At 45.5% G+C, this 13531-nt stretch overlaps 1 protein-coding gene across 4 annotated transcripts in view; it reads right to left on the bottom strand.

Moving 5' to 3' along the window:
- Positions 1 to 13531, bottom strand: part of FGF12 (fibroblast growth factor 12) — a 229301-nt gene that overhangs the window by 60037 nt on the left and 155733 nt on the right. For all 4 annotated transcript variants that reach the window (XM_040613763.1, XM_040613765.1, XM_040613764.1 and 1 more), the window contains one exon: positions 13196 to 13299. In XM_040613763.1, the coding sequence (XP_040469697.1) occupies positions 13196 to 13299 (104 nt within the window). The remainder of the gene's footprint in view (positions 1 to 13195; positions 13300 to 13531) is intronic.

The raw sequence follows: 13531 nt of genomic DNA, 5'->3' as shown, positions 1-13531 counted from the left end.
CAAACAAGTTGTGCTGCTGCTTATGTAACAGCTCCCTGAATAATCGCAGCGATATAAAACAAAGCTTGCAATTAAGGCAAAGAATTAGGATGAGGAAGAACAGAAGGCCTAATCCAGTCTGCACTTGTGACCTTGGGTGTGTCACATCACTCCTCTATGCTGTTTCCTTAGCTATGTGATGAAGCTTCCCAGCGTGAATGGAAAATTATTGGAAAGCGTGGGAGAGTCCAGGAGCAACTCACAGGTAAGTGATAACAGATTACTTTCGGTGCCCACACCACTGGCCTCTGCCACCCCAGCTAAATTAATTCCTCCCACTGCCAATGATCAGATGACCCAGACATCCTCAGACTAGCACCACTCTGAAGGCCAATCATGGGATGTAGTTTTAGACAAAACTGCATTTTAATGGCCATCTACCAGACACTGAGAGCCACAGGCTGGGTGCTGGATTATGTTGCCAGTATCTATGTGGTGCTCCCATCAGAGATCCCAGTGACACAGCACCTCTGCAACCTGGCCTCTCATCAAAAGCTCCTGTTCCATGTAAACTCTCACTCCTCCACCGGCAGTTATCACCAGACTACCCTGCTTCTGATTTCACCTTAAGTACTTCTACAGTCCTTCCCTTTGCTCCATTCCCTTCCTGCTCACCATGGTGCGTGGTGGAATTCACGAGCATCCACAGGGAAATTCTGCTATAGGCAGTTAAGTGTAAATCATAAACTGGGTGACAAGGTTTAAACTTGAGACAACCTTCAGTACAACAGGACCATGAGCACCATAAGGTTGGCCAAGCTACAGTCTGCTCTTAGAGATGTTTTCTATTTTTTCCCTTTAAACAAAAGCTCATAGATGTGGCTCCTGCAGTAATCCTCCACTTTCTCCAGCTGGAGACGCCATGCCTGCCTTTGGGTTTAATACCTCCAGACTACTTGGTACGGCAGAGCACTGCATTGCACTTGTGGACTGGGAATAGGAGGAAGAAAGCAAGTCCCCACACAATGTCTCCAAGTTTCTTCCACACCAAGCCAGAAAAAGGGCATGCCAGTTCCCAGACAGGTCTAAAACTTGAAGCATTGGGCGGCTGTGGCATTTCAGATGCCTTCCTGTCATACCAGGTGCCTACAGGACATCCATAGCCATACCCTGCAGACAAGATCCTGCTAAGCCTCTGTGCAGATACACACAGGCAGGCAGGAGCCAAGACAGACACAGGGCATCACTCAACACAGAACAGCCAGTGATGTTTGGCTACAGCTTCCAGAGCATGCCAGGAGAGGCAAGGAGGAAAAGGAAGGGTTTTGCCCAGCCAAAATGCCTCCAGCAGCAGTAAGGGGTGCAAGAAGATGGAAGTTGCTTTGGACAAGCCAGCGTAACAGCTGTGAGCATTTTTACTCTTAAGAACTAGGAAGGCAACAACCAACATTATGCATCCTAACTGGAGTTGGCTGGTTGCACACCTGCACAGCACTATTCTCCTGAGCTGGCTGGATCCTCAACAAAGGTCCTTCCTCCAACCAGAGTCTGCTCTGCCCTACTGGAAAGCAACGGCCTCTTTGCAGCCATCTACCTGACACGGGAACAGGCACAGTACAGAAAAGAGTGGGCTACAGGATAGTATTCCCCAACTGCAGGTAGTGATGGCCCTCCTTGGCAGTGAGCACTGCCAAGTCTCACTTGTCCAAAAGTCAAAAGTCATCAGCTGCCCCAGCTCCACTGACTGTAGCTACCCAGTGTCAGGAGGAAGGGGGAAACCTCTTTGCAGTGCAAATTAATTAACTTAAGAGCAATACAGGATGATTTGGTGACTCCTCAATGTACCAGGAGTGGGAAACAAGTAATCTTAAAAGGCACACAATGTCTGGCACAAGTACACAGGCTCTGAACACTGCAGCAGGAATGTCAAGAACTGTCCTTCTCAAGCACTGCTTGCTTTGGAGAGATCCCTGCTGGGGGAAGCAATAGCCCAGCATGGCCACTGTGCTTGTGGGAATACCAGAATTAGGCTAAACCTTGCTCCTCATCTCACTTTGCACATGGCTAGAAAGTTGGACATGGTCTTCCTCAGCACTTCCTCACCTAACAGCATTGTTCAAAATCCCTGAGGTTCTGTCTTCTATTTCATGCTTACAATGACTTAGTGGTAAAAAAAGGCTATGCAGGATACTCAGGCTGATTTCTATCTCAGAGGCTTTAGAGAGAAACAGACAATCTTTGTCCAGTTGCAGCAATTCCTCTGCAGTGCTCCAGACAGCATCTGGGACACTGTAATGTGTGCATACAACTCCCGAGCGCTGTTATCAATAATGCATCTGATGCACAGCCTTCAGAGGAGCTGACCAAGGAAGCTTCTTATAAAGAGAAGCAAATCCTTTTGGTCTTCTCAGGAGGAAAGTGTTGAGGAGATAGGAAGACTTATCATCATCATGCCACGTCTTATTTATGTCAAAAGGGTGTTCACATTTCAGAAAGCTTTTAAGTGTGGGGCTGGTGCCTAGGTATGTATTTGGGGGATTAGAGAGCACGTTGTGAATATCGAAATACTTTTAACTTCCTGGGTTTCAGCTAACATACAGAAAAGAGCTGCACAAAAGGCCGCCATTCCTCCCAATGCATTGCTCCCCTGCACCACAGATGCCACTGGTATGTTAGAGGTGGCAGGTGTCCCTCAGACTCTTTACTGTGTTCTTCATGGCTGAAATGTCAAATCACCAAATTAACCTTTGACTCGTGCAGGCGCACATGCACAGTATCTATCGATCTCAGAGAAGGACAATTAATTTAATGTCATTTAAAAATTTCAGGCCTTGTCAGGCTCTTCCATAGAAGCACAGCCATCTCCACACAACAAAGGATGAAATCCATAGTTCATCAGCAGGGAAGAAGGTCCCCTTTTTAATCAAGCAAAAGCTGTTTGGGAAGCCACAGGCCTAAATCTACATATCATCCACCCACCAAGATGAATCTTTTGGTCTGGGTATGTTGTCTGAAACACACCAGTGTTTCAAAGAACATCTTCAGAATTTCTTAGTGATTAAGTATTCTTTATTGTCGGCGCCGGGCGTACGGGGGATCCTTCCACCAATCGTACCCACCCAGAGGGGCAGACCATCTTATATTTATATAATGAAACAATGAATATTCTATTAACGCCTATACATATTCATTACCTGAACCCGCCTACCCTCGCTTCGTATGCTAATTAGCTTATCAGTCTTTCACGCTTGCGCAGATTCTTCCAAAAATTGTGGGCCGGGGTCTTTAGAATGTGGGCAGTGGTCTATGGGAGGAAGGCTGTAGGTCTTCCTCATGGTGTACTTTTCACCTTTTGCTCATTATGTGATGGTCTTGCACATTTGCAGTGTTCTTATCAGTCTGAGGTAATTTATGCCCTTGCTGGCCATCTGCTTTTCTTGCTTAATTATTTCTTTTACCCTTATCTGTCCTCTCCTGCTGAAGTGTTCCGCTAAAGTTTTAACACAGAAGATCAGCAGATAGGCGGATGTCTAACAAAGGATAACAGAACAGACACCACAGGTAGATGAGTAACATGTGGCGGTACATGATATCTACAATTGCTACAGTGGCTAACAAACATAATGTTTATTCTTTAATTCTATTCTAAAGTTCATTCACACTACATCACTTTGAAGCATATGCTTTGCTGTGTTTCAAAAGTGATGAGTTGGCAGACTTGTAGAAATCTTTCCCAGGGTTTTTACAATACCCCTTGTAGTTTTACTCAGGGACATCCAGCTGTCCCATTATCTCCTTGGTAGGGCAGCTTGCTTTGCAGATAAGGAGGACAGCTCTCCTTGCAGAGATTTGCAACTTCCTTGTCAGAACAGTCTATATGATCTTTCAGACATTTTAACTCCTTTGTCGCTATACAATTACAAGCTTATTTATGCATTAAAATGAATATTGTTTATGAATACAAACTTGACCATATTATTTACAGCTTATTCACATCACCAGTATGAGGTTAAGGAAAAGGAAGAAGCATGACAGCAACAAGACAAGTAGCAGAAGGTGTTGGAAACTGCAAGCAAGTGAATTAGTCACAAAAGACCAAGTGCGTAACCTAATTGCAGGCAGTAAAGTGATGATACACTATAAAAGGACTAATGGGTACCACCCCAACCATGAGTACTTGGTTTTCTAGTCCTATGAGAAGTCTACAACCAATTGCTGGTGCAGCAGAGAAGTTTCACCTCAGCTTGAAAAATATGGGCCAGGCCATGAGACCAAACTCTGCTCCAGGCCACCCCATCCAGGCTCAGCACCCCCAGAAAAGCAAGGATTTCTTCCTCCTATTCATGACACAGAAGGGGCCATGACATTACTACTGGAATTCTCAAAATGTCCCATTTTTTCACAATCCTGCATCTGTGCCTGACCCCTCTGCTCCCACCCCCGCGGCTCCATGTCGTGAGGCAGGCGGCCATTACACGCGGCCACCGCGGTCACGTACCCACCGCCCTTTTAAAGTGGTCCCGAGCGCACGGGCCAATCAGAAGCGCCGACGCCGCGAGGCGGGACGCAGAAGCACATTTGGCGCCCAACTACTAACGCCGCGCGGCCGCGTCCTCCTCCGCTGTGAGGCAGCCGTCCCCGCCGCGGCCCGGCAAGCCCCCGGGGAGCTTTGTGTGCGCGCTTGAGCTCAGATGACAGCTATATTGTAAAACAACCTGCTCAGCAGAGTCTGGGATGTTGCTTGAAGTGACCCGCCCTGCAAGAGGGTCCGAGGTAAAATAAAGCATTGTCAGGTTCTGCTGGGGATCTGTAAAGAATCTGCCTGTCCCTTTGGTATTGGGTGGCAGCATCTTAAAACTCTCAAGGTCTCATCCTAGGGCCTGCTGTACTTACTGTTCCACATGAAGAAAAAAAAAAAAAAAAAAAGAAGTTCTCACAGAAGATATTTGTTCAAAATTTACAACTTGAACAATATAGTTAAATACCCCAGGAAAAAACAACCAGCAGATCCAAAATACTCAGCCATTCCCCCTCAGGGCCCACATTTTCAGCCTTCCAAGAGGGCCAGGCATTATTTTTAAACAGTCAGGCCCTGTGTCAATAGACGCAGTGGGTGGGGAAGGACAGGCTCTGCCTTAGATGCACACTGCTTTTCAGCCACCCTCTAACCCGTTGTCACGAGGCCAGAACTAGGCACAATCTCGGCCAGCATGCACCGAAGACAGACCTTGCCAGGCCTCGGTGCACCTAGTATACCATAATGCAAGGACCAAGTATGGTTCAAGAAGCCCTGGAGTGGGTCCAAAGCCATGTCCTGCCTGCCTGCTCTGCTGCCAGGATGCCTTTGGGCGATGCTGCTGGCAAGGTGCCCCTCCGCTCCTCCCCACTCGCGCACAGATTGCAGGCTCCTTGGCACAAGCATGCTGGCCATCCTACACGCTCTGCAAAGCTGAGCACGCTGTCAGCATGCAACACATCACAGCAGTGATGGGCTGCCAGTAGTACAAACAGATCCCTTCTACCCCGCGCTCTGTTTCACAAATTAATTCGTGGCGAGAGAAGTTGAGTAGATTTGGAGTTTTCCTTGCCGTAAGGAGTGGCTCTTTCAGAAAAGATGCCAGAAGAGGCAACTGCAAGTGGCTCAATCCCCAGGGCCTGCATCCCTGCAGCAGGGCAGGCCGGGGAGCACAGATTCAGCAAAGCATCAAGGTGCAATTTCAGCGCTCTGCTGAACCAGATCTTGTACAAGCATATTTCGGGCCAGGTTCATAACTCCCACTGAGTGCATTTACTCCACCAATTTCAGGAGACTCCTGTGAGGCACTGTGCCATGTAACTATAGGTGCCAGAAGCCAACGCTGTATCTTGGGACTCATGGTAACAAAGAGCTATGGGACCTGAACTCAGTTCCTGTCATTTGGAGAGCTAAGAAAAACTATTTTTGCTTTGCAAATGCTTAGTCAGGACAGTACATTTTCACAGCAAAGCAGGCCCACATCCAGGCCTCTCTGCTACAGTACACTACGTTCCCCACTGATGCAACCAGTCTGGCTTGAAATAGCCCAGGTACTTCGAATCTCTCTTCCTTTCCCCTGGAAAACCACATTACAATTCAACAATGTTCCTCATTTTAAAAGTTCTCTATCACTTGGCTCCCAGTTATAATTACATGCACACTGTCAGTGAAGTTTTTTCCTTGGGTTTCTTAGCCTATGACTGTCGCAACTCCTGCATTCAACTCCAGACCCATTAGTCACTGTTTGGCAAAGGCACACCATTCACTAGTTTTAGCTGTTCTATATTTGAGTTTGGTGTTACCAGAAAGAAGATCTGAATTACTTCATTAACACACACCTGACCTCTGTCAAACATGTCCTTGCTCAAAATTTTTCTTGTTTCTTTTCATATCAGAGTCCTGGACCCAGGAAGGACAGTATTTGGCCTCCTACTACTCCAAAACAAAATGTTAATAATAGCCCCATTGTCACTTTTGACATCCTGGAGTCTTGTCTAGGTTTCACTTGTGGAAAACTAACAATGGCACTATTTACAGACAGAACATACACTGGTTAAATGGCATTAAAACCAAGCAAAGCAGGCTGGAGAGTCTGAGGAACAGCCCAGGGAGAGAAGAGGAGCTCAGTTACTGGCTGCTCCAGCATGCGCTAGCCAGCAGGACGCAAAGGGAAAGCAATGAAAGGGACTTCTGCTGTGACTGCCTCTCCGGAGCGGTATGGTGACAGTCAGCATTTGGCTCTTGTTTGCTGGGACAAGTGCTCCACACACACATCATTTTTGCAAACTAAGGGCTTCACTGCATACTATGTCCCATCCTTAGACATTTTCTAGAGTTGCCTTCCAAAACTCAACTCAAACATTATATTGCCCTTGACCATTCTGATTTAACCCCGTCATTTCCCCTACAGTGATCAATTGATCACAAACAACGCACAGGAGAAAAATGGGCAAGCTCTATGCAACATTACTGCTGATTACCACCTGCTTCAAAGACTTCACTTACCTGCTTTTCTAAGGTTAGGCATGTACATTTGGCCTCAAGGAAGTCAGCAGAAGAAACACTATGCAGAAGACTGCAGCCAAGACCAGTTAGTCTCTGCGATTTCTACTCTTGACTGCCTTATGATCTAGAGCAACCCCTCCCCACTGGCATTTTACTCTCCTCTCCCCTTCCACACTCCAACAAAGTTATGTGGGATCAAAAATCTCAACCAAAATCTAAACATTTTGTTCTGATTTTATTGGGATCAGTAAAGCAACACAAAACACTCTGAATCTCTTTCAAAATGGGATTATGTAACATTTCTTTGAGGAAGTGTCAAATTAAACGAGTCTGAACCACTGGAGCATTTTCTCTCCGATTTACTTCCAAAATGAAATTTCAGCAAAAGATCATAATGCATCCCAACACTCTCAGACTACTGCTCACAAAGAAGAATGTCCCATCCCTGTTCCTGCAGCTGGCATGGTGGAACCTAGGACATTCCTAAAAATCCTGCACAACCAAGGCTAAGAGAAGGCACTTGCTGAAGCACACTTATTCTTTATAATTTGCACTACTATCATATAAGACATGGAACAGCTAGCAAGGAAAACAGGAATAGGTCCTGCTATTAACTGATTTTGTCCTCTGAACAGTCTCTTGCTTCAACAGGCAAAAGCTAAGTCTTACCTAACATTCCAGATGTTGATACAACGTACAGAGCAGCACCCTCCCCACTGGAGCTCTGCCATGGTGCTATGCTAAGAAAGTTCAGGGAATAAAGGTCCCTCAACAGGATGTCAGATGGTAAATCTGCCTCAAAAGAAAGCCACACTATTGCACAGTCTCAGATCTCCTTCTCTGACAAGCAGTCCAGGCGGTCCTGCCAAGTGAAGTCATACCCATTTCTAGCTCTTACAGAATCCTGAATAACCCCTGAGCTCTGGTGTAGGCCAGCTCCAATCCTGCCCAACTTGCACCAGTCACACACAGGATAGGGGAGCTCGCTCTGCTGGGCTGAAAGGAAAGCTGGACCATCAAAGAGCTCCTGAGAGGCAGGCATAGCAATATGAGCAACAGCACCTCACCAAGGGGAGAAGGGACCACTTTGCTATTGATAGCAGTGTTTACAAGTTCCCGTGCTACAAAGACTGGCATGCAAGGGTGCCTGCCAGGAACAGTATTTTAGGAACATTCGATGCAAGGCAGGAATCTGCTCCGAGGGGCTGGGTTGCCTCAGCACAGCCAATTCCCCGAGCATCCATTTTGTTCCCTCCATATTCATGAATAAGCCAGGGGATGCAAAGAGTTTTACATCTCCCAGTTAATGCCTTCATTCAGCGAGCCCCTTTAAACAGCCAGCAAGGAAGAGTAGATACTCTGGAGGAAAATTAAAAGCAAGTTACATTGGGCTCTTGCTGTGAAAAAGTAGATGTCCAAGATACCTGCCTGGCCTAGCTATACTTCTGACCAAATCAACTAGCACCACTGGAGGTCAAATAGAAAATTAAAGAAACAGCATTGGCAGGAGCAGGTTTAACACCAAGCCTATTAGGGGAGAGAACGCAGCATTATTGATTCCAGTCCCTGACCTTGAAATGATGTAAACAGAAGTGCAGCAACTCTAGAGGAGTTGTAGCAAAATAGTTATAGCATTGCAAGCAGATTAAAAAATACAGTTTGTATACATACTTCCCCAGATGCTTGTTTATTATGCAAGACTTGTTTATTATGCAAAATGATAGAGGAGAAAAAAGCAGAGAAAAAGAAAATGCCAAGACACACTGAAGTCTTAACGTGACTTGGGTTTTTTTCAATGCTGTTTAGTTTTCTTTATTGTGCATAATCATTCCCTTACTAGCAGAAATCTTTGAAGTGATTCAAGCTCTAATTTCAGCATTTCAAACTCACAGGTTTACACTGTAAAACTATACTGAGCTCTCATAAGCAACTCTTTTTTTTCCTCTGTATTCTGTATCTCTGCTAGGGTTTTCTTAGTCTTTCCAATAAATTATGTATCATGATTTGCCATTTCAAAAATAATTAGAACTCCGAGTTAAACAACAAGGAATATCTGAAAGCAGTACATTTTAGAAGCGTTATGCATTTGGGGCAAAACCAACCCCAGCTATAATGCCACTGAATTATACATATCATCATACTGTGAACTGCATTTCCACTATACTCTGAGTGACTGGGTGGGCCTGTGGAGGTTGTACAGCACCACGAGGAGCATCTGTTCCAGGAGAACTGGGTTTGCCTCTCAGGCAAAACACACCACAGGCACTCCCTTCCTCATGCCTCTGTGAGCCATTGCAGCCAGGGTAATGGAGAGAAAGCTGGGCACAGAGGAGAGAAACTTCACAGAGAAGGGTTAATGGGAATAAGAATTAATTTGGTGGTGGAAATGTTAACTCCAGACAGAGACAGGAGAGCATGTTCTGTGTCTTCTCCCCTTATTATTAGGCTGTAAACTCACTGGACCAGGACGTACCTTCCTTATTCTGTTTCCCTTTCCTCTGCAAAAAACAGCCTTTGGTCTAAGCTTCTCAAGCGCTAAGACAGCACAAGTTAATACCCACTGCCCTTCATTCATTCTGTGTATTTTTACTTTGACATAAAATACTAATAGTGGATCCTTGGGAGAATCACGTCACTCCCCAGAACAGGTGCCGATAAAAACCTTCATGCACCATCAGGGAATTTACAGATGCTCTACAAGTAATCGGGTGGGAACACACCAATGACTCTGCAAGCTTGCTATGAAGACAGTGTTTTGCATCCTACTGTCCACAAAGCCAGGTGCCTCAGACCAAGACCTGATTTTCTTGCCTACTAAGCACGTAATTCCCCAGCAGACCACAGAGGCAGCAATAAGCTAGTCTGGAAAAAAAAATAAATCAGGCATCTGGTGTAAGTAAACAATGCCCAAAAGTCGCAACAGCTGCTTCGCAAGCAAAGAGGCTTTGGTATCTAATGCATTTAGGCCTCTCAGGCTGGCTGGGGATCTGTGGTTGGCTTAAATCCAGCAACCTAACTCCACACTGTTCCTGCCCATCCCTAACTGAAGAGAAGAGATGAGGAAACTCATTGCTAAAGTTATGAATGTGGCCAAGCAGACAGCAGGGCCTTGCACATGTCTGCAAACATCCTTACCACTAATTTCAGCTTCAGAGGACCCCACTCAGCCCTGCTTTTGTGCTGATGAACACTAGGAGGCCTTCTTCCAAGGGCTGGTTATTTGAAACCTATTAATTCAAGAGCTTGTTGGCCCAAACTCAGAAGGAGCTGGCACAAACCATCTCAGACCAGCCTGATAATAGCCTCTGGTTTGATCCAGGGCAGAGGATGTCAGCCAAGGTCTCAGCTGACACACACAGATTAAATATCATCAAAAAAACCTTTACCAAACAAAACCAAAGCAAACCCACAGCGGCAACGTGTTTAGTTACAGCCACAATCTGCGCTCAGGAGGAAAAAAAACCACACACATTTCCCTGGACAGTTGCATTTTATGTGAAAGCAGTCCTGGGCTTGAGGGTGTTATAAAGTGCTAGCAAGTCTAGGCCTGGGACAGACTGCAGGCAGCCAAGCAGCAGAGAAAGTTCATTTATCAATTAATCTGCATGAGTGAACAATACCTATGAGGATTATTGACCCATTTTTTTCAGAAATCCCTCAGAAAAAGCTAATGAAAAAAATAGGTACATGCACAGCACCAATGGAGATTGGCTTGAGACAGAGCAAAGCTGTAGTTTCAGCTCTGCTAAGCAAAGGAACAGGGACAATGTGTCCTTTGGTGTGGGCAGCAATCAAGCCCAGGCGGCATGGCCGAGGGCCCTGCTCGCCCCAGAGAGGAACAGACTGTCAATTCTTGCCAAAGCAATTCCCCAGCACTGTCTTCAAGACTGACACAGCTGTACCAAATGTTGCCTTGGAGTGGGATCCTGGCCCCACAAGGAAAGTTGCAGCATCCAAAAGAGACTGCTTGAACAGGCTGAGCTCTTCTCAGCCATACCCAGTTCTTTTACAGGACCCTAGTCTCATCCCTTGTCTTTGAAGCTATGTGTGGCTTGGCCCATACTGCCTGCTCCTAGTAGGCTTTATCCACAAATGTTCTTGTTTCTTGCCTTGGGGTCTGCTCCAAAGCACAGTGAATTCATTGATTTACTGTTGTAAGACAGAGCCAGCAGTCAATACAAGAAGGAAGTAGTGTCCAGTTAGTTCCATCTCCCTGGGGTAGAGATGTTCCAGTAACATCCACTTACTGCAAGCAGAAACCTTGGATCACATTGATGAAATTAACACTTTAACTCTTATTAGTTCACAGAGAGCTGAATGCCATCAAACCGCAGCACGTAATGAGGTCCACTTCATTAGCCACCAGCCACCATGGTATATCTTTAGCTTTCTGTGATTAACCTTCCTGCTTAAGACATTTACACTTGCTGGGAATAAGTAGGCCCCAGTAAACCATCCTCATTCAAATACATGTATGATCTGGTGCCTTTTTAGGGCACTTCGTATGACTAGCAAATAGATTTTCTGGACACACGGTCCTGCTGCCCACCATCTCTTGGTATGTCCCTCCCACCCTTTGTATCATCTCACAACTGCTAGCAAGAGATAATTTTCTTCTGCCTTGTCTCTAATTGCTCAGCTGTCAAACATCACATTCCCAACTTCTCCAGTTCTTCTCTTGCCTGACCCCCACACCTTTCCCTCCCCTTGCATTACTTGCTCAGAAAATGCTGACCTCTCATTGCTCAAAAAAACCCTCCAGATAGGATGTGGCTGTGACACACTGCTCTTCTGCAGTCCTCATTTCATGGGGCACCAGTGCTACAAGGAGCCTCAGCACCAGACTCAGACACTTTATGCCCTGCACTGCACAGACAGGGCAAAACATCAGTCCTGACCCCCGACTATGTGCCTAGAGGGAAGCATGCACAGTAATGCAGTACCACACCACACTTGCTATTACCTTTAGGACTCTGATAGCTTTACAAAAAGAGGAAGTTTTCATTGTTAGTAAACCAATGTAATTTATTTAGAAGCAGTCATTTATGTTTACTGGGCTATGAAAGAACAGGAAGTGTCTGGCATCCACAGAGATCCAGATTGATCTCTCTGTCTTTTCTTGACAAGCAGCCAGTTTTGAGACCTATCTCGCCAGGCATACTAACATACCCACTTGCTGTTTTCCACCCTGCCGCTGGGGAGACAGACCTTTGTTACCTCCCAAGGGAAAGGGGGAAATCCCAACCACGTGAGCAAGACAAAGATAGACTGTAAGAGTTCAGAAAAATTGCACACACAAGCAACTCAAACTGTTGTCCTTTCAGTGGTCCTACCTCTATTCTCATGTATGCTTTTAAAGCAAAGTAATGTCTAGATGAGCAGAATCACTGCACTGTAAATTTACACAAAGGCCGATGAGATTAGAATCTCGGCTGTACACTTTAAAGATATAACTACAGAAATGAGAAGTGTATTATTAACTATCACATTTTACTATGCAGAACTAGAGCAAAGTTATTTGAAGCATAAAAAATTCTGGCAAAGGCCTGCCATATTTAATAAATCACTGAATCAATTATTCACTGTGAAAATCAATTACTTACTTCAAATGAGAATCTTATGAATAACCTCATGCCCTTTCATGCCATCCAAGAAAGTTATAGGGGAATTAGTCAGTAAAAAATGCCTCACTTTCATGCGCATTAAAAAGACCACACAAATACAAGGAAATTCTGCCAACAGAATAGTCCAGAACCATTTGAATAAAGTCAGGGTATTGCTGAGGATTTACTTTGCAGTCAGAAGCAGAGTATGAACCATTGGGGCACCACCTAGGATCAGTTATCTAGGCACAATTCAGAAGCAATTCCATTCAGTCCATGCCATTTCACAAATGTGAAACCAGAATATAACCAGCCAACCACACAATCTCCTCTACAACGTGACCTACATTAAGTAACTACTCAAAGGCACAGAGTGTCTATCTTCACAGGTCAGGAGATATTGCCATGAATCTCCATGGAGACACTTTAAAGTGAATACTGCATGCCCTTGCAGCAGCTCCCCCCATTCCTGCTTTTAAAGGTTTGCCAATACACAACCATCTTCAGAAAAAGCTTCAAATCCCAATGCAGTCTCCTCCCTCCTGCCTACAAAACCAAACCACTCCAAGACCCCACAGTGCAAAGTACTTACTGAGCTGTAGAGATATCCCTCAGCGTTCATGGCAACGTACAGACCTGCCTTCACCCCTTGGATTGCCACCACACGAAGACCCACAGGAATTAGATTGAAAAGGGCTGCAGAAAGAAAAGCAAAGGTTATGGAGACATCACCCTGTGTGGCCACTGCTGCTTTTTGCCCCAGGGTCAGCCCACCCCACTCCTGAACTTTAACCAAAGATATTGAGCTAGAATCAAAAGCCCTGCTTCCAGCTACAGGAAAGGTCTGCAGCTGTGGGGCCAATGTTAAAAGAAAATGGTTAAAAGTACTGAATTTGGCTGCCTCCCAGAAGCCTTAACACACCCATCA

The sequence above is a fragment of the Falco naumanni genome, chromosome 13 (genome assembly GCF_017639655.2).
Source record: "Falco naumanni isolate bFalNau1 chromosome 13, bFalNau1.pat, whole genome shotgun sequence".
Taxonomy (NCBI): Eukaryota; Metazoa; Chordata; class Aves; order Falconiformes; family Falconidae; genus Falco; species Falco naumanni.
Note: the sequence above shows the minus strand (reverse complement) of the source record. Positions and strands in the feature narration are given on the sequence as shown.